Here is a 24,211-nt window from a genome sequence, read left to right as displayed (position 1 = left end):
GTTACTACGAAAACAGTCAATGTCACACACTATAGTGTCACCAAACTCAGTTTACACACCACTGCTGTCTTGGTGTGCAGTGTTTCTGTTTCTATTGCAGTTTTGCGAAATATTTTTTTTCGAATTGCCTGAAAAACCACCTCATGCGAGCGTAAAAACTTTTTTGCGATAAATGGGAGTTTTTGCGAAATTGACGTGTTTTCATTGGGCGTATTTTCAATTCGCAATTTCAATTTGCGCAATTTGAAGGGTAATGTAAACGCGGCTGTCACACACCAGTGTCACCAAATTCAGATTACACATCTCTGCTGTCTGATGGTTATACTACAACACTTATTTTGGTATAAAAGTTTTTTTGCATAATTTTTTATGACTTTAATTTATGGAAAATATTCAATAACTTCACTGTATTTTTGCCAAATTCAGTTCACACATCATTGCTGTCCGGTTGGTTGTACTACATCATTTATTTTGGAAAAATAATGTATTTTTAATTGTATATACAATTGTAAATGTATAATTTTTATTATTTTTATTATGAAAAATATTCATGAACTTCACTGTAATACACTGTATTAAAAATGTTTATTTTCCCCCAAATAAGTGTTGTAGTATAACCATAAGAACAGCATGATGTGTAAACTGAATTTGGCAACAATCCAGTGTATTAAGTTATTGAATATTTTCCATCAATAAAAGTCATAAAAAATTATGCAAAAAAACTTTTATACCAAAATAAGTGTTGTAGTATAACCATCAGGACAGCAGAGATGTGTAATCTGAATTTGGTGACACTGGTGTGTGACAGCCGCGTTTACATTACCCTTCAAATTGCGCAAATTGAAATTGCGAATTGATAATACGCCCAATGAAAACACGTCAATTTCGCAAAAACTCCCATTTATCGCAAAAAAGTTTTTACGCTCGCATGAGGTGGTTTTTCAGGCAATTAGAAAAAAAATATTTCGCAAAACTGCAATAGAAACAGTTTTTGTGCGTTTACAGTCACCTGACGTAGATGACGCGGTTTGACAGAAGACGAGACAGAGTTCTTTATTAAATTCACAAAAGACAAAATAATTACAGGAATTCTGGATTCTAAACCTCAAAGAAATTCCACAAGCAGGAACTCGAAGCAGAAATGGTACGAGCGCAGGTACGAGCGCTTACACAGGTACGAGCGCTTACACAGGTACGAGCACGTACACAGGTACGCACAGGAGCGTTGGAAAGCACGTCTATCAGACGATCTCTAGTACATCCGCTGATTGAAGAATCCGCTATAGTGACCGAAATCATTCTGCTTCATAAACTATTTGTGAACTTAAGTAGGCCTATATACTTCTTTAAGATTCTCCAGCATGTTTTAATGTATGCTATGTCATATTTCAAACCCCAACATTTTTTTAAAGTTCTTAATGTCTAATGAGCTTAACTTTCGTATTATAAATTAAATTGTTTTAGTAGACTGTTCAGATTATAGTCTTTCGGTACAGAATAGATCAAGAAAGAATGAAGTCTACAATGAATCCACAAACACTGATCAACCTAAACATAACAGTTGTAATGGGGAGAAAACATATCAGTGAATCTATAATTAAATATTGTTATGATCCTGCATTCCTTTGGTTCTGAAATACATTTCTCCATTTCAGACCCCTGTGGAGATTGCTCTTGATGTTATAATCTAAACCTGAAACATACTAAACTCTATAATTCTGGATACTAGTGTGCAAAGGCCATGTTTCTGAATTAATAAAACAAAGGAAGACACAACAAGACTTGAGCTTGTTTGTGTTTCAGAGAATTTATCCTTTCATTTTGATATTTAAAATAAGCAATCATTTGATTTAGCAACTACTAATAACATGTCCTTATATGTTAATTCATTTTACCAACGGAATGCAGGATCATAAAAATATTTTATTATAAATTCATTGATATGTTTTCTCCCCATTACAACTGTTATGTTTAGGTAATAAAGAATCAATGACTTTCACCTGTGACATATTGATTGAGTAAATTGGCAGGTGCAGAGAAGAATGCTTGTCAGGAGAGGGGTGGAGCCATTCTGATTTACATCTGCATATATTTGGATGGTATCGCCCTAATGTGTCATTGAAACAAGCTTGGCAATAATGGGGTTTTGGCAGGTTGGATTTGGATTGGTGTTTGTTCTTGCTCTTGGACTTTCTGAAGCGCAATGGAGAGCAAGAGCAGCACATAATTTGAGTCCAAGCGAGTTTAGGCCTAGAACATCAGCTCAAGCTTCTCAACAAGCTGATTCCAGGATGCCTTCGGTTCCCAGTAACACTGTATTTGCACCTCAAAGGTTTCCCGCTCCGTTGCCTGTCCAGACACCAGTCAGGACTGACTTTGGAAAGTCTTCTCAAGATCTTATGGGTGTTCAATTAAAAGAGCTGTTGCAGGGTCCAGTGGAGAAACTGACGTGGAGATTTCCAAGTCTACCAGAGGAACCCCAGACGCCAGACGTTCCCTTTGAGTTGCCTTCTCCCGGCCCGGCCAACAGTGTGGCGGCTCAGTGCGGAGAGAGCTCTGTATATGTGGAAGTGATGAAGGACTTCTTTGGGACTGGGCACCCACTGTTGTCCTCTGGGTTTACACTGGGAGGCTGTACTGCGACTGGAGAGGATTCTGCTGCTCAAGTGCTGATCTTTGAGTCTGAACTGCATGGATGCAGCAGCACATCAGTGGTAAGCTTCTTTTGTGACGATGATCATAGGTATTCTGAACCGTCTTCTATTAACCTTTCTGTTTAGGTGACTGAGGATGAGCTCGTCTACAGGTTCAACATTATCTACACCCCACAAGAGGCTTCATATGGTGTTCCTATTGTCAGGAGTAGTGGTGCGGTGGTTGGTATCGAGTGTCATTATTCAAGGTGAGGATTTGAGTAATTCAGGCTCACCGGATGTTCTAATCCTGCCGTTTACGGGCGAGAGATGACGCTTGTTTAACTCTACAGAACACATAATGTGAGCAGCGATGCCTTAATGCCCACTTGGATCCCATATGCCTCAACTAAGGTTGCAGAGGAAGTCTTCGTGTTCTCCCTCAAGCTCATGACTGGTTGGTGAAGCCCAAACAGATTTGTAGTATGCTTGTGAATCATCTGTGTGAAGACTTTTCTCTCTTTGCAGATGACTGGAGATTTGAGAGACCTTCTAACCAGTACTTCCTGGGTGACATGATAAATCTCGAAGCATCGGTGCGTGTGTACAGCCATGTTCCCGTCCGTGTGTTTGTGGACAGCTGCATGGCTACTGCAGTCCCTGATGTGGCTTCTGTCCCCAGATACTCCTTTATTGAGAATAATGGGTAAGAGCTGCTATGGTGAACGTGATCTCTGTTGATCCTGGAACAACTTTCAGATCAACCAATCAGATTTGAGGGACAAGTTTACATTTTGTCAAGTTTAGGCTTAGAACCAGGGTAAGGTGTTTCAACATCAGTGTTCACCTATCATTTCCCTCTGATATTAATGAAAAGTTAAGGGTAGGTTTAGGGATAGGGTAAGGACTAAATTTTGGGACAGGAATGTTATTCCAGGATCAACGAAATATATTGATCAAGGAACATATCTTACTTGGCAATCACGGTGACCTGAACGGTACACAGTTAAAGATTACACAACCCTTCTGGAAGCTGGGATACATGAGGAAGCACTGTGATTTTTGGCCAAGTAAGACATGTTCCTGGATCAACATTTTGTTGATCCTGGAAAAACATTCCTGTCCTAACCCTACCCATAACTTTTCATTAAAATCAGAGGGAAACGATAGGTGAATAACACTGTTGAAACACCTTAACCTGGTTCTAAGCCTAAACTTGTCCCTCAAATCTGATTGGTTGATCTGAAAGTTCCAGGAACGTGTGGTACTTGGTGATTGGTGAAATCGCGTTCACCGTTCTCTACACAGGTGCTTTGTTGATGCCAAGCTCACAGGCTCCACGTCTCGCTTTATGCCCCGGACTCGAGGTGATAAGCTAGGGTTTCAGCTGGAGGCGTTCCGGTTCCAGCAAGCGGACAGTGGGCTGGTATGTATGTCTTGTATTTGTTCAACTCTTTGTATGATATGGTGTACAAACCATTGTCTCTGCAGGTCTACATCACATGCGTTTTGAAGGTGGCTGCCGCAGCAACCTCTCCAAATTCTGAGCAGAAAGCTTGTTCATTCTCTGCTAATGGGTATGTCGCCTGCTAGATGAGTGTACAGGTGAAGTAGTTGCGTAACTGAACTGAGGTTTGTTTGTCAGGTGGGTGTCTGCAGATGACTCTGACCAGGTGTGCGGATGCTGTGACACAACCTGTAGCGTCAGAAGTGGAAGTGATCAACTGCTCACAGGTTTGGACTAACTCTGATAACTAGTTCTTGTGATGCATGGCTTAAGTTCTCACTAATCATTCGTTCCTCAGATCTACGCTGGGAAAGAGCATCTGTCGGCCCCATCAATGTTAAAGAATATGGCTATGGCCAAAAATAACTGGAAGTGTGGTGTGATCTTAATAAATGTTGTAATATATTTGGGTTTTTTGTCTTTACTTGCACAAATACTACACTTAAACATATTTATCCAGTTTACATGGTTTCTGTTCAGATATGTACCACAAAAAGCCTATTTCTACTGGCCTATGTGGGGGGACATTTTGCTCCAGTCATTTATGGGGCTGGGCCTATTACAAGACAAAAGGGCATTTCAATAATAGCATAATGTAATAACTGGATTTAATTAATTGGGGTTCAAGTGAGAATGCTGAAACCTTATTATACTTGATAGATTTTCCAAGTAAGGCCTTGAAACTGGATAAATTTCCCGGAACAGGTTTTTAAAAAGGACAATCCCGGTAAAACCGAGACGGGTGGCGACCCTATTTTGTGAGCTAGTCCTATAGGTTTTTTGCCAGATCGGAAACCAACACGTGCAAAAAGATTCTCTGGAGTCTGGTTGTCAATTTCCATTCACATTTGCAGCAGGGCGGCAGAATGTTTGAAGTGGGCGTGGCTACTTCTAACGACCATCCATCTTGTACACATGCATGGGCTCAGTCTCTGTGGTCGTGTGAAAAATGACGTGGTGACTAGGGGTAGGAATCAACGGATAGACTACGTCGCCATATTTTTTGGAATGACTTATCACGAGAGGAAAAAATTACGTTTTAGTCCATCGGTTAATGGAAACGCCGTCATTTCGCAATAGTTTTTTGTCGATATTTAGAAAAAATCGCAAAAGTTTTGCGCAAATCTGTAATGGAAACAGGCATTGACTGTTTTCGTAGTAACGCTTTTCGGGTTTTGCACTTTACACACGCTCCCTTCGGATCTGTCAGAGATCAATGTGTTTTGTCCACTGAAGGAAAGCTCGTTTTGAGGAAAATTAGGTTGTAGCTGCTTGTCTACGTTACTAAGATTAAAAAGAAGTGTTCTTTTTCTACTAGGAACGTTTAGTAGCTAACACGAGTTATTGACCCGGGAAGTTTTGAAATTTGTGTGATTTATTGCCAACTGAAAAGCTAAAGTAAATCCGGTGGTGGTTCAGTGGTGCAAAAGGTGTATACAGTTTTTTTTAAAGCATTACTAAGTGTTAATTTCATAATCCTGTTTTAGCATGTGGTGTTTTTGTAAACCTACTTAGGCATATCTTGTGGACATTTTTTGTACCCAGAAGTGAGCTAAACCTGTTTTGGACACATCCTCATTTGTATAAAAAAGCATGTTACAAACTTATGACCAGCTGTAGGCCTATAGCCTATAGTGTGACGGGTCTCCGCGCGCTAATAAATATTGATAAAATATATATATTTCTTGCAGCATGCTAGTTTTTTTTTAATGTAGGCCTAGTTGTAACATTTTAAATATTAAAAAAAAAATCACATTTTGGGAAATTTAACAAAAGGGAGTAAACGAAGTACTAGAACAGTAAAAACATGGTAGAATTATAAACTCTGCAAATTTTACGCATTAATGAGAAGTTACTGATCAGATTAGATTCAATATGGTTTTAGAAGAAAAATATTAAGTTATTTATTTCCAACGTGTCCAAATGGTTCCGGGAATACAAAAGGTATACAGTTTGTTTTAATGTATTACAAGAGTTAATTTCATAATCCTGTTTTAGTGTGTGGTGTTTTAAGACTCTCGGGACCACGTGACTCAGGTTTACACGCACAGCTCTTACTAGCGGGTCTCAGTTACATTCGCAATAATCTCCCCATAAAGAGTGTGTGTGGGTGTGTTATTACTAACTGCTCACCATCATAACTTACAGGACAGAGATGAATTACTGTGTTGATCTGATCCGTGACGCCAGTCACACACACACACACACACATTCTCTGCATGTTTATAGGTGGAGTTTCTCCTTAAGAATAACAAAGAACCAGAGCAAGAACAACAGCAACATCGAGGTAAAACCATCTCCACATATAACCACTGACTTTAGCAACTTTACACACTGCAGATCTGAAGTTGAGGACAAAGTCAGAAAAATATCTGGTAACACTTTACAATAAGGTTCATTTATTAACTAACATGGACTAACAATGATCAATACATTTGTTATTTGTTAATCTTGGTTAACGTTAATAAACAAAAATCCAGCTGTTCATTATTTGTTCATGTTAGTTCACAGTGCATTAACTAATGTTAACAAATACAAACTTTGATTTTAATAATGTATTAGTAAATGTTTAAATCAATATTAAATATTAAATTAAGATTAATAAATGCTGTAGAAGTATTGTTCATTCTTAGTTCATGTTAACTAAGGCAGTTAAATAATTTTAACTAGTGAATTGTAAAGTGTTACTAAATATCTTGACTTAGCTATATTAATGTTGAAGCTTCTTCATTTAGATGTTAAAAACATTACCAGTTTTTACAATAAGGCTTCATTTATTAACGTTAATTAAAAATACTGCTGAACTAAATGTGCAAACCTGCTACAGCGTTTATTAATCTTAACGTTAATTGCAACACTTACTAAAATATATATAAGATCAAAAGTTAGGCTATATATGTTAGTTAATGCCCTATGAACAAATATGAAAACTAACATTAACAAAGGTTTCTAAATGCTTTGAAAATATTTAGCTATATTGTATGTTAGTTAACTAATGTTAAGAAATTAGACTTTATGGTAAAGTGTTGCCAAAGTAATAAAGGCAAGGCAAGTTTATTTATATAGCACATTTCATACACAATGGTAATTCAAAGTGCTTTACATAGAAGAAATTAAAATAATCAAAAGAAATCAGAATAATTAAAACAGTTTATAATAAAAGATAAAATACAGAAATAATCAAAAGAAATCAGAATAATTAAAACATAAAATAACACACAGTGCAAACAGTCGGACGAACAGTGGCACAGTGCTCATTCAGTAAATGCACAGCTGAACAGATGTGTTTTGAGTCTGGATTTGAATGTGACTACTGTAGGAGCACATCTGATCTCTTCTGGAAGCTGGTTCAGCTGCGGCTGGCATAGTAGCTAACGCCATGCTTGGAGTGAACCCTTGGTATTTCTAGCCGATGTGATCCTAATGATCTGAGTGATCTGTTGGGTTTATATTCACTGAGCATATCTGCAATGTATTGAGGTCCTAGGCCATTGAATGATTTATATACCAGTAATAATACTTTAAAATCAATCCTAAATGTAACTGGCAGCCAGTGTAAAGACCTGAGGACTGGTGTGATGTGTTCATATGTTCTGGTTCTGCTCAGCGTTCTGTATGAGCTGCAACTGTCTTATGGTCTTTTTGGGAAGGCCAGTGAGAAGTCCATTACAATAATCCACCCTACTGGTGATGAAAGCATGCACAAGTTTTTCTAAGTCTTGACTGGAAACAAAACATCTAATTCTTGCAATATTTTTCAGGTGATAGTATGCTGATTTAGTTATTGCTTTGACATGACTACTGAAACTAAGGTCTGACTCCAGAGACACACCCAGATTCCTGACTTGATTTTTAGTTGTTTGACCCCTAGACTGAAGGTATGCGTTCACCTTGAGAACTTCCTCTTTGTTTCCAAACGCAATGACTTCAGTTTTGTCTTTGTTTAACTGAAGAAAGTTTTGGCACATCCAATTGTTTACTTCATCAATGCATTGGCAAAGGGAGTCAATGGGGCTGTAATCGTTAGGCGATAGGGATAAGTAGAGCTGTGTGTCGTCTGCATAGCTGTGGTAAGCGATTTGGTTATTTCTCATTATTTGGCTCATTGGGAGCATGTACAGGTTGAATAGGAGTGGCGCAAGAATTGAGCCTTGAGGGACTCCGCATGTCATGGATGTCCACTCAGACTTATGATCTCCATTACTCACATAATAACCTCTGCCTCCTGTGTATGACCTGAACCATTTTAGGATTATCCCAGAAAGCCCGACCCAGTTTTCCAGCCTGTCAAGAAGTATGTTGTGATCGACAGTGTCAAATGCAGCACTGAGGTCGAATGTGCTGGAAACTCCTAAATGAAGGAAACTCATGTTGTTCGGAGCTTGTTTAGAGATTTGTGCTTCTAATATAATTGATTCAGCTCTGGTTTGACCCATAAACTCTAACCAGCTCATCACTGAATAAAACAAAAGTAATTTAAATAGATGAACTGAAACGCTTAAAGCTGAATAAAGACCAATCAGATGATCAGAGTGTTTGAAAGTCTTGAGTCATCGGAGCAACTGCGCAGGTTTGTCTGGTTTGTTCACTTAAAGAATGTGAACAATGACTGAATTCTCTGCAGCTGACAGCATAGAAATCACATGTGATCCTGAAACTTATTTCAATTTCTAAAGTGTCTAAAGATGTCGAGGAAAGTGGAAGTGATCATCAATTCTGCGGCTTCGCAGGATCAGTCTGCATGTCCCGTTTACATCACGGAGTCGAAGCCCGGAGACGCGCCCGGAGTGACGGGGTTCCTGAAGATCAACCCGGCGGTTCTGGGGGTAAAACTACTGATCAACACTACTAAGTAGTGATACTGCTGATCAACACTGCTAACTAGTGAAACTGCCGATCAACACTCTTAACTAGTCAAACTGCTGATCAACACTTCTAACTAGTGAAACTGCTGATCAACACTGCTAACTAGTGAAACTGCCGATCAACACTCTTAACTAGTCAAACTGCTGATCAACACTTCTAACTAGTGAAACTGCTGATCAACACTCTTAACTAGTGAAACTGCCGATCAACTCTCTTAACTAGTGAAACTGCCGATCAACACTCCTAACTAGTGAACCTGCCGATCAACACTTCTAACTAGTGAAACTGCTGTTCAACACTCTTAACTAGTGAAACTGCCGATCAACACTCCTAACTAGTGAACCTGCCGATCAACACTTCTAACTAGTGAAACTGCTGTTCAACACTCTTAACTAGTGAAACTGCCGATCAACTCTCTTAACTAGTGAAACTGCCGATCAACACTCTTAACTAGTGAAACTGCTGATCAACACTCTTAACTAGTGAAACTGCTGATCAACACTCTTTTTTTTGTTAATTCTCTGTAACCTTTATTTAACTTTAAAGATTTTTTTTATTATTTTTTTATTATCTTTTTATTTGGAAAGGCAAAATCCCATCACATAGATTACTAGATTTCTTACTGGCTGTGATCAACACTCTTAACTAGTGATACTGCTGATCAACACTCTTAACTAGTGATACTGCCGATCAACACTCTTAACTAGTGAAACTGCCGATCAACACTCCTAACTAGTGAACCTGCCGATCAACACTCTTAACTAGTGAAACTGCCGATCAACACTCCTAACTAGTGAAGCTGCTGATCAACACTGCTAACTAGTGAAACTGCCGATCAACACTCTTAACTAGTGAAACTGCCGATCAACACTCTTAACTAGTGAAACTGCCGATCAACACTCTTAACTAGTGATACTGCCGATCAACACTCTGAACTAGTGATACTGCCGATCAACACTCTTAACTAGTGAAACTGCCGATCAACACTCTTAACTAGTGAAACACTCTTAATTAGTGATACTGCCGATCAACACTCTTAACTAGTGATACTGCCAATCAACACTCTTAACTAGTGATACTGCCGATCAACACTCTTAACTAGTGATACTGCCGATCAACACTCTTAACTAGTGAAACTGCCGATCAACACTCTTAACTAGTGAAACACTCTTAATTAGTGATACTGCCGATCAACACTCTTAACTAGTGATACTGCCGATCAACACTCTTAACTAGTGATACAGCCGATCAACACTCTTACACTCTTAACTAGTGATACTGCCGATCAACACTCTTAACTAGTGATACTGCCGATCAACACTCTTAACTAGTGAAACTGCCGATCAACACTCTTAACTAGTGAAACTGCCGATCAACACTCTTAACTAGTGATACTGCCAATCAACACTCCTAACTAGTGAAACACTCTTAACTAGTGATACTGCCGATCAACACTCTTAACTTGTGATACTGCCGATCAACACTCTTAACTAGTGATACTGCCGATCAACACTCTTAACTAGTGATACTGCCGATCAACACTCTTAACTAGTGAAACACTCTTAATTAGTGATACTGCCGATCAACACTCCTAACTAGTGATACTGCCGATCAACACTCTTAACTACTGATACTGCCGATCAACACTCTTAACTAGTGAAACACTCTTAATTAGTGATACTGCCGATCAACACTCCTAACTAGTGATACTGCCGATCAACACTCTTAACTAGTGATACTGCCGATCAACACTCTTAACTAGTGATGCTGCCAATCAACACTCTTAACTAGTGAAACTGCGGATGAACACTCTTAACTAGTGAAACTGCCGATCAACACTCTTAACTAGTGATACTGCCGATCAACACTCTTAACTCTCTTAACTAGTGATACTGCCGATCAACACTCTTAACTAGTGAAACTGCCGATCAACACTCTTAAAGGGTTAGTTCACCCAAAAATGAAAATTAAGTCATTAATTACTCACCCCCATGCTGTACCAACCCCGTAAGACCTTCGTTCATCTTCGGAACACAAATGAAGATATTTTTGATTAAATCTGAGAGGTGGATCACTGCTACATAGGCTGCCAGAGGGAATGAAACTTGACGGCCCAGAAAGTCATTAAAGAAAATGTTTAAATATTCCATGTGCCTACAGTGGCTCAACTATAAGTTTATCAAGCGACGAGAATACTTTTTTCCCGAAAAAAAAAAACATAATAACGACTTTATTCGACTATTCCTTTTCTTCATTGTGGGCCTGAGACGAGAGTTCAAGAGATTTCCACGACGCATGCGCGAGAACTGAGAAGAGAACGTTCTTCTTCTAATACTTCTTGTTCAGTTTAACTAGTGAAACTGCCGATCAACACTCTTAACTAGTGAAACTGCCGATCAACACTCTTAACTAGTGATACTGCCGATCAACACTCTTAACTAGTGAAACTGCCGATCAACACTCTTAACTAGTGATACTGCCGATCAACACTCTTAACTAGTGATACTGCCGATCAACACTCTTAACTAGTGATACTGCCAATCAACACTCTTAACTAGTGAAACTGCCGATCAACAATCTTAACTAGTGATACTGCCGATCAACACTCCTAACTAGTGATACTGCCGATCAACACTCTTAACTAGTGAAACTGCCGATCAACACTCTTAACTAGTGATACTGCCGATCAACACTCTTAACTAGTGAAACTGCCGATCAACACTCTTAACTAGTGAAACTGCCGATCAACACTCTTAACTAGTGATACTGCCGATCAACACTCTTAACTAGTGATACTGCCGATCAACACTCTTAACTAGTGAAACTGCCGATCAACACTCTTAACTAGTGAAACTGCCGATCAACACTCTTAACTAGTGAAACTGCCGATCAACACTCTTAACTAGTGATACTGCCGATCAACAGTCTTAACTAGTGATACTGCCGATCAACACTCTTAACTAGTGAAACTGCTGGTGGCTACAAGCTGACAAATACGTCTTGTCTTTTGTCCGTCAGTGGCTGGAGATCCTGACCGGTGCTGTGGCGTTTGGACTCGTCTTTTGGAATTATGAACGTTGGTTTTTAATACCAACTTGCTATGTGAGTCTTTTATTTTGAGTGTATCATGGAGAGGATCATGTGACACTGAAGACTGGAGTAATGATGCTGAAAATTCAGCTTTGATCACAGGAATAAATTACACTTTAGTATATATTCACATAGAAAACAGCTGATTTACATTGGAATGATATTTTACCTATATTTTTGATCAAATAAGCACAGTCTTGGTGAACAGAAGAGACTTCTTTCAAAAACATAAATAAATCTTAATTATTCCAAAATGTTGACCTCCAGGAGGATACAGAATCAGATATAGCGCTTTGATAGTCATTATCACTATATTAAACTGTAAGTGAATGCTGAATAGTGTTGATATTTCTGTGCTATCGCTTGTATAATGTTGTTTTGTGTGTCTGTAGTTGATTTTAAACGGAGTTGTTACAGCCACCGCTGCCTGTACCCGCAACCCGTGTCTGGTCAGTATGAAACCCCCGTCTCACATCTAGCATCTGATGTGCAGAACTGTTTAATCTGATGAAGCAGAAGCGGTTTATGAATTATGTTTGTTCAGGTGGTCACCGCTCAAGTTCTGAACCTGTTCAATATCTTCAGCTCTCTGACCGTCTTCATCATCTTCTTCCTCTTGTTCTATGTCACTTCGAGTGTGCGTGTGGTGAGTCATTATTTCTATGATATAAGATTCATCTGTCATGAATATATTACTGATGTTTATGAATACTGAGGTGTGTGTGATTCATCTGGTTGTTGTAGTTTTTGGCCCCTTCTCTGGGTCCGACTGAAATCGTTTTCATGGCCTGTAACGTTCTGGCGCTCGTGTTCTCCGTGATCATCTTCGGCACCTCGTGCTGCTGGTGTAAATCGGTAAATCAGCGTTTCTTTTAATCTTCAGCTTCATCCATGGTGGGGTTTTAATCTTTTTAATGCCACGGACCCCTAAATATGATCATGCTTGTCAGGGGCCGCCATCCTAAAATTTAAAAGGCAGCTATATATTTTTATTTACAAAGACTTGATTTATAGAGTGAAAAGTTAGTATTACAAATGTGTAAAATATTTACATTACATCCTTGTTTTTTTATACTCACTGTTATACTGCACTGTTAGATGTTTTATTCATTTATATGAATATATTGATATTATTTTTTATAAAAATTATTTATTTATTTAAATACATTTTCATTTTATTTTTATTTAAGTAAAATGTATTTGTTTATTTATTATAAAAAATTACACTGCTTTATTTTAATCATTTTTTTATATAATCTAATGTATTAAATACTTTTTATTTAAAGGTTAAATAAATATTCAATTATTTATCTTAATTGTGATTTCAATAAAACTTAGTTTAATCTTATTTACTTATTTTTACATTTTTACACTGCTTTTCTTAATTTTTTTAATTAAATCAAGTTGTATTTATTTATTTATTTATTTAAATAATCAGTTTATTTTAATCTTGCATAAAAATACCCCTGTATTTAAATAAATAAATGTTACAATATTTTTTCCTAAATCAAATTTAATTAGTTTAATCTTATTTTTGATTTTACTCTGCTTTTCTTATTTTATTTATTTAAATCAAGATTTATTTACTTAATCGTTTTTATTATTAATGCATTTTTATTTTAATTAAGTTAATTCGTCTGTTTAATTAAGTAATTAATTACAGTTAATTAATCTAATGCATGAAATACAATTTTATTATTAATATTAATTTTTTTATTTTAATTCAATTCTATCTTAATCAGATTTGGTTTGTTTAATCTTATTTTATATATATATATATATATCTTCTGTGCATCTGCAGAGGAAGCGTCTGATGGTGATCCACATGAGCTCAGCATCACCTGATGTGGTCAGTGATGTCGTGGACCAGCGTCCCGCATCATCACCCCCGTCCTACTACAGTCCGGTCCCGTCTTCAGATCCGCCGGCCTATGAGGTGAGAGTCGAGTCTCTCTTTCTGCCGCCAGAGCAAATCCACTCTGATGGGATTGATACGGTAAACCAAGCAGTAACCTTCCCATCTCTCTCTTTAATCCAACACTGAAGTGATTAAACTGCAGTTCATCCACTGGCCACTAGAGACCGGCAGCAAAAGAGAGTCAATCCCATAAACCCCCATGTTAAAATACCCAACTTTACAGCAGAAAAAAACATGTTTACAGTCTGGTGCAAATAGTGGTTTTGGTCTATATAGCTAAGTTTATCCTTCATGACGACTGCGAGGGCGGGAATATTTTTTATAACTCATCCGTTTAAATGATATTAAGCCTTAAAGTTCTGCATAATTAAGGGCGTGGCCACTTGAGTGACAGGTGGATTTCCGCTGATGTCACTACTAGCCGTTTGTCTGTTAGCGTCACGTCACCTCAGCTAATCCGCCTCGCTTCACACGTTCGTTTATCCGGGAGTGACGCTGCCAAGATGGCGACGGCCGGCTCCGCCCACTTTGGGCTTCAAAAACGCTCTTCAGAAACACTACGCGTGACGTCACCGACACTATGAACGTATTTTTTGTAGTCTATGGTTAAAACCCACATCATGATTACTGTTCGTATCACTGAGTATCAAGAGCTGAGATTCAGATATGATAATGAGTGTGTGGTTTCTGACCAATCAGAGCAGAGCAGCTGTCAAGGAGGCGGGGTTTAGAGAGACTGAATCTTCAAACGAACCGTTTCAGACTCTGTGAGAAAAGAGCTGATGCTGCAGTGTGTATATGATGAGAAAATGAAAGTGTTCCTGTGTTTTTGCAGGATGAGCGCCGCTCGACGCTCTCTCGAGCTTCTGCTGCGAGATGGGACAAGAGAAGATGGATAGATGAACTGCATCGCAGCAGAAAATCCATCCAAGTCTAAGACCATTCATGTATTCCGGATGAATCTATGCTCTAAAGCAGAGCTTCAGTGACTGTGTTGGATGTGTTCCCAGAGCTCAGTCTAGGGCCCTTAGTAGTGTAACATCTCCATCAATCGTTCTGCTCGAAAGTGTAGAGAACTTCCACAGATCTTTCTGGAAGACTTGCTATCAGAAACTTTGCACATTACAATTATTTCTAATATTTTTGTAGTTTTGGCCATTCTTTGAGGATGTTTATGACACGATTTGTGTCAGATATTGTCAGATTGAACTACAGGTTGTTTTTGAGATTTCAGTATTTTTAGGAGCTGTACTTGCATGACTGAAAACAGCTGAGTGTGTTTGTGTCTGAGAAACTCATTCACACACACTGAACCGAGTGTGTGTAGCTTCTGCTCACCAGGACTTTCCCTCAATCTCATACATCATCCTCTTCTTGTGTGCAATTGAACTATTTAAGGTTTTGTTTTCTTTTTAATGCATTTGAATGTTTATGTACATATGTCAGCTACAAATCTCTGTGTAAACCATTTTAAAAATGCTATATATAAAGTTCATTTATTATTATTATTTCTGTTTTTTTCTGTTTTAGAAGTAGTAGTAATATGCGCACATCCAGAAACGTTCGGCCGTTGCACGATCAGACAAAGCACTTCACTAAAGAATAAACATTTAATATTTATAAAATTGATCTATTTATTAAAATATGCAATGAAGACCTTCGGCTAGAAACTTTGCATATTTTAATAAATTAATTTTTGTAAGTGGCAGTGTGTTTATTCTTTAGTGATTTTGTTTATTTGCCGTCTCACAGCATCTCACACTGGCAGTCAAAAGTTTAAAATAATTAAGATTAAAAAAATACAGTAATATTGTGAAATGTTAAAATGTAAATCATCTGTTTTCTATGTGAATATATATTAAAGTGTAATTTATTCCTGTGATCAAAGCTGAATTTTCAGCATCATTACTCCAGTCTTCAGTGTCACATGATCCTTCAGAAATCACTATAATATGATGATTTGATGCTCAAGAAACATTTATGATTATTATCAGTGTTGAAAACTGTTGTGCTGCTATATATTTTTACAAAAAAATGTGGAAACTGTCAAACATTCAAAAGATTGGGATTAGTAAGATTAAAAAACAAAACAAATTAATACTTTATTATAAATTTATAAGTTCTAATGAATTCATATTCTTATTCAGCAAGGATTCATTAAACTGATCAAAAGTGGCAGTAAAGACATTTATAATGTTACAAAAGATTCTATTGCAAATAAATGCTGATCTTTCTATTCATCAGAGAATCCTGAAAAATAAAAAGCATCAAAGTTTCCACAAAAATATGAAACTGTTTTCAACTCTGATAATAATCATAAATGTTTCTTGAGCATCAAATCATCCTATTATAGTGATTTCTGAAGGATCATGTGACACTGAAGACTGGAGTAATGATGCTGAAAATTCAGGAATAAATTACACTTTACTATATATTCACATAGAAAACAGATGATTTACATTAGAATGATATTTCACTGTTTTTACTATGTGATAGTTACTAATCATTAAATCATTTTTAATTTGACATTATCAAACCGAATTGATGAGATTTTCCTCAGGCGTCACTGCTGTGTTCTGACACTAGAGGACAGTGTCCTCAATATTTACTGTACAATATATCATCTTACATATATACAGAACTTCAATGTTGAGTTTATTTCTGGATTCTTGTAATAATCCTAAATCCACTATATATGAGGTTAAATTTTGCATTTCCCTTATTTACCAAACACATTCTATTCTATGGTTTATTCATTTTTACTGATTCAGTGAGACTGAGTTGTGTTTGAGTTATTGATTTTCTGGATAACTTTTGCATTTGGATTTATTAATCTGATTTATTTTACAGCTGGATATATTTCTGGATATGTCCTCCACACCCATATCATGTCTAAATTATTCAATTAATTCTGTACACTGTAAAAATTAAGGTTTTACAGGTTTTTCCCCCGCAGAAGAACAGTTTCTGGTTCCCCAAAGAACCTTTCAGCGATGAGTTCTTAAAAGCACCATTTTTATTATTTATTTATTTATTAGTGTAAAGAATATTTTATTAATCCAAAGAACATAGTTCCACTATAAAGAACCTTGCATGCGCTGAAAAGATTCCATGGATGTTAAAATCTATATGGTCCATCAATTCAATGCAATGAACCTTAATTTTAAGAGCGTATATTAAAAAATTAAATGTTTTCAAGAATATACCAACCAATCCAAAACAGCAGTCGTTTAATAGCTACACATAACAGCATTTTCAAAATGACATATCTTACTTTGAACGTGCACAGAAACAAAAGCATGAGGGTGAGATTTAAATATATTACAAAAGGACCAAATTGATCAATTCAAACAAACAATCACTCTCAAAAATAAAGGTTCTTTATTGGAATCGATGGTTCCATGAAGAACATTCCATGGAATCTTTCCATTTTTCAAAAGGTTATTAAGATTTTTCAAATTGAAAAGTTCTTTTGGGAACCAAAAATGGTTCTTCAGTTCTAAAACGGCCTTTCGGAACCTTTATTTTTAAGAGTGCAGCTTTTGGAACGCGTTCGGTTCCTCTAGCTGCCGGCATAGAACGCGTAATAGCCGATCGCCTTCGACGAGGAGGACGTGTCCTTGTTAAAGTTCTCCGAGTCTTCCTCACACTTGGGAGAGTTTCCAGTCCCGGATTCTCCGAGGGAAACCCGCCTCCTCTTGCACACGACCGAGTAAATACTGGGCTCCACAGAGTCTGAAGGCTTCAGAGATGATGCGCTGTTCTCCATCCAGTTCTGAGCGAATGCGCTCACAGTGCTTTCCTCCTGAGGTTTGTCTTTGTCGGGCATGATGATGTGCTCATCTGGGGGGTTTGGTCTCGGAGACCAGGGCACTTTCCTCGGGTACGAGCCTCTCGTGCCCCATCCCGCGGTCACGGACGCGAACGCGCCTTCAGGATAGTACCCGAGCGAGTGCGCGCTCTGGAGAGGTAAAGACTTGAAGCTGTAGGGTAACAAAGAGCTGGAATAATCTCCCTCGTACGCCGTGAGCTCCAGTTTACCGCCACTGGTCTGATCGCTGCTGTATAACCGGTTGTTGAGTTGATCCTGGAGAAAAGGTTGCATGGTGTAGCGCGCGCTTGGCACGATCTGTTGCGCGCGCGTCGAGTGCGTTGGCGAAGGCGTCAGTCTTTCACGCTCCGCGAGCGTGTACATCCTGAAAATCCAATGCATGTTAGTATCAACCGAGAAAACATGCTGGGAAACCTCAGTGATGCTCATCATACTCACGAATCATAATTATCTCTGAAGCCTTTGGCGAACGGATTGTGGTCGATCTTCAGTTGAGTGATCTAGAGGAACGACACAGAAAGTGAGTGTTAATAGCTGAGTGTGTGTAGTCCCAGCCTGAGCTCATGAAGATGCGTCTCTATCGCACGTATTGTGTTTATCGTGCAATTTATACGCGAAAAATAGTTTTTACGTGCATATGATACGCAATTTATTGCGTGTAATAGGCTACACACCACTAATCATATCCAAACCTATAATACAGACACACCCCAACCCTGCCCCACTACTAAACCTACCCATGCGTATCATATGCATGTAAAAACACAATGCGTGCTATAGAGACGCATTTAGTGTGAAGCCTGTTTTATGCGTCTGCGTCGAATCGACGGCGTACCCCCGCAGACCCCTCTGCGTCGCCGCGAACCCCTCCGCCGTAGCTCGACGTGCACCTCCACAAAACGCGTCGAGGCGACGCAGACCACAAGGGCTGTGATTGGTCAGATGCACCGCGATGCAGCTCAACCTGACGCAGAAGCATAATGAGGCCTTGAGGGTTGTTTCATGCATCTGGTGCTCTTCTCTCAGTTTAGACCGAAAAGATTTACTTATTTTTTTTATTTTATTTGTTTACTTTTTTCTTGATCGGAATGGTACGAAACTCTGTAAAGGTTTTGGTTCTTGCGATGTTATCAAAAAAAATCATGGACATGATTGGAAGAGGTTTAATGGTCCTGAAACAATAGTCACACTTGTGCTCCTCGAGTTTCCTCTAGTGGAAGCGTTTGGAACTGCAGCCGACAACATTTTATTTTTATGACTTTTCTCACAGTTTTAGAGTAAAACATGTTTTTTTAAAAATATATTTCATATAATAATTGAAAATACTGTTTTTGCACATTTTTCATAACAATAACCATAAAATTCTGTAACTTTTTAAAACTTTTTTCACTTCAGCAACAATCTGCCAAGTGTCGCCTTTGAAAAGAGATCAAACTTACGTCTAAAGCATTTAGGTTAGATTTAGGACAGTTTAAGTTGGAAATTTAATTTTCAGGTCTATGCTCAAAAAGTGAATAAATGGATTATACAGTGTAAATATAATTTAGTACCATAAAATCCCAAAAAAATACAAAATATCAAATAAACATTATCAAACTAAAATATGGTACATTAATTCCACTGAAATAAAAAAGTAAACAGGTGAAGAGCACCAGAGGGTTATTCATGCTCAGAAAGAAAGTGTGTAGGCCTACATCAGTATTCTGATAAGCTGTAACCGCGATGAACTGGTTCTCCGGGAAGGTGAAGATCTGAGTCTTAGAGTCTCGTCCCGTGTTTTCAATCCCGTCGTCGAACACTTCAACGACGTGAAGCCTCGGCTGGTACTTGTGTAGAGACTGGAGGACAATCATCTGAGTTGGAGACACAAATGAGACTATTCAACGCACATCATTTAATGGTGATTTTGCCAAGTAAGATGTTCAATCTGGATTCTGGAACAACATTATGACTGAAAATCTCTAACTCTACCCATAACTCATCCCAAAAACCAGAGGGAAATGATGAATAACACTGATATAGAAGCACCTAGACTTGGCATAAACTATAAACTTGTCCCTCAGATCTGATTGTTTGATTGGAATGTTGTTCCAGGTTAAAATCACATTCACCCATATTTAATATTACTTATTCTCACAGTCAGTGGCAAAAGCAATAGCCTGTGCTTTTATTTATTTCATTTGATTACTAAAACAGGCCCAAAAAGCACAACAGAAATGGTTTAAGCATCAGTAGCTCTGTTGTACTCATAAAATAAATGTGAATTATTTACCTGTGAAGTGTTGGTATTTGCTCCCTTGTTGTTCGTTAGTTTCAGTTTACCGAAAGATATTTCTTGTCTCATCCAATGAGCGCCTGTATTCGGCGATTCGGGGTGGATGTAAATCTTATTCCCTAAATCAATAAAATACAACAGCATAATGATATTATTATTATTATTATTAATAATAATAATAACAGCGAGTAATAACTTGGTTTCTGCCATACCTTGCATATTATTGTCGGCTTTCCCGCACGTGACCCATTTCCCGCCCTGGAATCTCCAGTGATTCGGATCCGCTAAAACAATCTCCACAAACACGTTATAATGCGTCGTCAGGCTCAGGCCGGTAATATTGAAACTGAGGAATGGAAACATCCGCCTGTGCAGGGATTAAAAACACAAATGATTATTCAGCTATATTCTGAACGAATTATCAAAATTGCGGATTAAAGATAGGTTAGGATTGCTTTCAAAGAACTTTAACCACACCACACTCTCAAACCAATGCTTTCACACATAGGCCTACATAATAGCCTAATACAATTCTTCTCAATCTGATTTCATCTGTTGTGTAATAAACACATTGTGATTTTTGGCTCTGTGATGAATGCGTTGTACGTTATTTGTGGTTCGCATTAGATAAAAGCGCTAAATGCATAGCCTAGGCCTAAATGTAAATATAATAAACTTCTATTTTGACGACCACTTTTAAAAAAAAAAATTCGACCTGAATTGTCTTTTTGAACCCCTAGATGTAGTTTAAAAATAAATAAATAATAAAAAACTAGCCTACTTTTTGATTAATAGGCTATTATACAAAAATCTATAAATAATATGAATGACTATAGGCCTACTTATTGTTGCTATAGTAACATGTCTGTTTGCGAACCGCGATCGATCGCGCCAGATAAAAATACAAACACATTTGAAACATTATTTTCGTTATATGACTGTTCAAATTGATTTTAAAAAGTCTGTTGTTGTGATTTTGCCTTGGCCTATATATACAATTTAAAGCGTAGCCTAGCCTATAAATGGCCTAACAAAAAATATTTAAATAGAGCTAGCCTATTTTATTAATTTACGCTTAAAATTAATGGTTCCAAAAGGGGATTTCCTAATGCAGCAATGACATATTATGACCGTTTCTGGTTCCACAAAGAACCTTCATTGATCAGTTCTGAAAGGAACCATCAGCCAGTAATATCCGTCATTTCTCCGTCGTTTAATACACCCGATTTAATCCGATTATGAGTAACACACTTCTAGCCAAAATAACCTTGAATTTGGTGTTGTTTTTGCCAAAATAACTTGCGAGATGAAGGATATTCCATCATGTAAGCAAAGTCAACAGTGATTAGAACAAAAGGTGTTTAGTTTCATGTCTTTGACATGTTTATGTGTAGCCTAACATCTCGGGCTATGATTAGACGTCTATTTTACATTTTCACTGACAGCCTAAATTTTGCCCTAGACTTCAGGCTAGTGTTTGGACGGCTATTTAAACGCAAAATTGCTTGCTGGGATGTTTTTTCTTAGTGTGAAGAACATTTTAATAGTATAAAGAATGCAAATGTTTGATGGAACCATCGATGGCAATAAAAGCACCTTTATTTTAAGACTCTCTCACCTGCCCTGTTTGGTGATGATCATCTCTGTTTGGTGCCGGTGAAACTTGAGCCACAGCGGCCGGTTGCACAGATACACCTGAGCTCGAGCCATGGAAGCGATCCCGGACCCTTGATACGAGCCGTAGGAGTTTCCCGAAGCGGTTCCGAACTGATATCCCGCGCCGAACTCCCCGCGTCCCGGACACAGAGACGGACAGAAGCCCGCGGGTGGGATCACGGAGCCGTAATGAAGCGACGCGTAGCGCGATCCATCGGAACCGGCGTATACTCCTCCGGTCTGGGCCGTGTACGGGAACAACGGACACGGACTCGAACTTTCCTGCGTTTGCTGCGTCGCGCCCATCATGAAGTATCGATTGGACGCGAGCCCGTCGAGTACGTACCGGCCGCTCGTCAGTTCATCTTCACAAATGATCGGTGAATCCTTCCCGTCGTCCAGCGCAGAACCGGACCCTTCCCCGGGCATGATCCGACACACTCCACCCGAACTCTAGAGACGAATCCTGACGTTTGATAATTCGATCCCCGGCAGATACTGTCGCGTGCATCACTGAGAATTAATGTGTAGATGTCAAAACAATTTCATTATTAAAACGTTCAACAGCTGCACATTATTTCTATTCTGATCGCTTTGGTTGATTCGGCATTTCAGTCACCGCTCCATTAAAAACAAATCGAAGCTTTTTGATTTTATGGATCTAAATTTAAACAATCTTCTATGGCTATTTAAAAACGTAAAATAAAATGATTTAATGTAGGCTAATTGAAGGTTAATTTGTTTTCATCGTACATTTGCTATCAAATTAAATGCACTTTATTTAACTCGCGACGTTTAGCCTATACTATATCATAATGTAGCCTATTCGTTCGTAAAATAGGCTTGTCTAGCTATAGCTTAAATTTCATATTTTCCAAATAACCCTAGGCTATCACTTTTTTATTTTCTAATATGTGCAGCTAAACGGTATCATTTAATTGCATTTAAAAAATAAATTATTTAACAGCATTTTAATTAAATACGCTACAGTAGTCTTCGCTTTATATTTCAGTTCATGTTATTCTCCAGTTCAAATCTTCGCCGATGTTGGATTTAATTGAAGAACAAATAATAAATAGTTTGTAATCACATGTGCTCCTCCATATAAGCTAGGCTACAAACTAAAAAGCAACAAACCACAGAAAACAGTGATTCAATTAAAACGTTCCTTCATTACGCATAACTTTGGCATTTTACAATTAAATATTGATGTTAAAATTCATTGCAAATCTAGACTTTATTAGTGTCATGCGGAACATAAACTTCATGTTTTCGATTTTCAGCATTAATTCTTCCTTTAATGATTGAACAAAATTAGTTTGGGCCTATAGCTGTGTTTATTAGTAATATTTAAAAATGAAGTCTTATAATAAACACGATACATAAACAGTCTGGAAGACAAAGCTATTGTTTTTTATTTTTGAATGACGCGTTACTGCCATTTGTGTGTTTTTTTTGTTTTGTTTTTGCGAGACAATTTCAAAATTGTTCTTATTAGGGGTTTTTTTCTAAGCATATGTGACCTAACATCTAAAACGTTGCAAATATTGTTTCTGTGCGTGTAAAACGAGAACGTTTTCTAATTCTTATTTTTATAAGTTTTATTTTTCGCATAATGCTGAACGAGGTTTAAACAGCGGCTGTCTGGGTTCAGTATTAATAACTATTTAATAATCTGGTACTAGTATTTTCTCCTCTGGTGGTAAATGCATACTTGTCTATCAGAGAGGTTAAAGTTGATTGACAATCAAAGGTAAGAAAGATAACACAATGAAGCTTCTTGCGTAAATGCGAAATAATATGAATCATCACTATGATGAATAACTCACCAGTTTCATCTTCAGTGTGTCCAGAGATTGATGTCGCAATCGCGCTGGTATACAGACTGAGAGCGATGAAGAGATAGTGAGAGTCTGAAGCTAAAAACACACGGTCTGATGAATGAAAGACTGACTGAAGCACCTGTGATGATGATGCTGGATTTATTGATGCGGCTCTATAGCGCCTCCTACTGATACTTCATACTCTTATTTTACTCGATTTTACCCAGCTCTGTTTAACCATGAGCCTTTGAGCCTGTTTTCTCGGGGTAAACATCTAAAGCTGCTTTAAAATATATATATTTTTGGAGTTTTATTTCTCGAAAAACATTATTTTATATCACCATTGCGAGTATCAAGTAATCTCATAACCAGCATTATATTTATTATAGGCTACATCATGCTTGTCTTTGAGTATTTAGGCGGCAAGTTGTCACACAGGTTGTAGATTCATCACTCAGTTTATTAATTACTAATCTCAAAACGTGTCGATATTTTTTTAGATTTTTTTTACATGTTTGGTGGTTTGATTGTGTTTCATAATTGTTTAAATTTAAGTCTATAACAGGCTTTTTAATGGTCTTTATTGTGAGAATTGACCACACACACACTCA

The 24,211-nt window shown here is 37.8% G+C and overlaps 3 protein-coding genes across 3 annotated transcripts; 2 read left to right on the top strand and 1 right to left on the bottom strand.

Annotated features, from left to right (window-relative positions):
- The first annotated feature begins 2,108 nt into the window (after positions 1–2,108).
- Positions 2,109–4,539, top strand: LOC143738082 (zona pellucida sperm-binding protein 3-like). Its single transcript, XM_077229973.1, has 8 exons — positions 2,109–2,714; positions 2,781–2,902; positions 2,987–3,090; positions 3,162–3,339; positions 3,942–4,059; positions 4,125–4,210; positions 4,279–4,367; positions 4,439–4,539. The coding sequence occupies exons 1-8, from the start codon at positions 2,139–2,141 to the stop codon at positions 4,504–4,506; spliced, it is 1,341 nt and encodes a 446-aa protein (XP_077086088.1). The 5' UTR covers positions 2,109–2,138; the 3' UTR covers positions 4,507–4,539.
- Positions 4,540–6,344: 1,805 nt separating this feature from the next.
- Positions 6,345–15,522, top strand: LOC143738081 (uncharacterized). Its single transcript, XM_077229972.1, has 8 exons — positions 6,345–6,427; positions 8,817–8,966; positions 12,025–12,108; positions 12,489–12,545; positions 12,641–12,742; positions 12,841–12,951; positions 13,898–14,032; positions 14,850–15,522. Exons 2-8 carry the CDS (start codon positions 8,826–8,828, stop codon positions 14,949–14,951), a joined length of 732 nt encoding a protein of 243 aa, XP_077086087.1. The 5' UTR covers positions 6,345–6,427; positions 8,817–8,825; the 3' UTR covers positions 14,952–15,522.
- A 1,705-nt stretch (positions 15,523–17,227) lies between these two features.
- eomesb (eomesodermin homolog b) lies at positions 17,228–23,732 on the bottom strand. Its single transcript, XM_077229903.1, has 7 exons — positions 23,607–23,732; positions 21,740–22,290; positions 20,334–20,488; positions 20,119–20,240; positions 19,541–19,699; positions 18,285–18,346; positions 17,228–18,210 (listed from the first exon to the last, which is right to left on the bottom strand). The coding sequence occupies exons 2-7, from the start codon at positions 22,204–22,206 to the stop codon at positions 17,577–17,579; spliced, it is 1,599 nt and encodes a 532-aa protein (XP_077086018.1). The 5' UTR covers positions 22,207–22,290; positions 23,607–23,732; the 3' UTR covers positions 17,228–17,576.
- Between the last annotated feature and the right edge of the window lie 479 nt (positions 23,733–24,211).

Source organism: Siphateles boraxobius, unplaced genomic scaffold (assembly GCF_051911475.1).
Source record: "Siphateles boraxobius isolate OS27281-9 unplaced genomic scaffold, OSU_SipBor_1 137, whole genome shotgun sequence".
NCBI classification, from domain to species: domain Eukaryota; kingdom Metazoa; phylum Chordata; class Actinopteri; order Cypriniformes; family Leuciscidae; genus Siphateles; species Siphateles boraxobius.
The sequence above is the reverse complement of the archived record's forward strand: the minus strand, read 5'-3'. Positions and strand labels throughout refer to the sequence as shown.

Coding starts and splice junctions, on each gene's coding strand:
- LOC143738082 (XM_077229973.1), top strand. CDS start 2,139: ATGGGGTTTTGGCAGGTTGGATTTGGATTGGTGTTTGTTCTTGCTCTT. Junction 4,211..4,278: donor TGTTCATTCTCTGCTAATGG/GTATGTCGCCTG, acceptor TTTGTTTGTCAG/GTGGGTGTCTGCAGATGACT. Junction 4,368..4,438: donor AAGTGATCAACTGCTCACAG/GTTTGGACTAAC, acceptor TTCGTTCCTCAG/ATCTACGCTGGGAAAGAGCA.
- eomesb (XM_077229903.1), bottom strand. CDS start 22,206: ATGCCCGGGGAAGGGTCCGGTTCTGCGCTGGACGACGGGAAGGATTCA. Junction 20,489..21,739: donor ATCATCACCAAACAGGGCAG/GTGAGAGAGTCT, acceptor ATCCCTGCACAG/GCGGATGTTTCCATTCCTCA. Junction 19,700..20,118: donor CAAATACCAACACTTCACAG/GTAAATAATTCA, acceptor TCTCCAACTCAG/ATGATTGTCCTCCAGTCTCT.
- LOC143738081 (XM_077229972.1), top strand. CDS start 8,826: ATGTCGAGGAAAGTGGAAGTGATCATCAATTCTGCGGCTTCGCAGGAT. Junction 12,109..12,488: donor TTTTAATACCAACTTGCTAT/GTGAGTCTTTTA, acceptor GTGTGTCTGTAG/TTGATTTTAAACGGAGTTGT. Junction 12,743..12,840: donor TCACTTCGAGTGTGCGTGTG/GTGAGTCATTAT, acceptor TGGTTGTTGTAG/TTTTTGGCCCCTTCTCTGGG.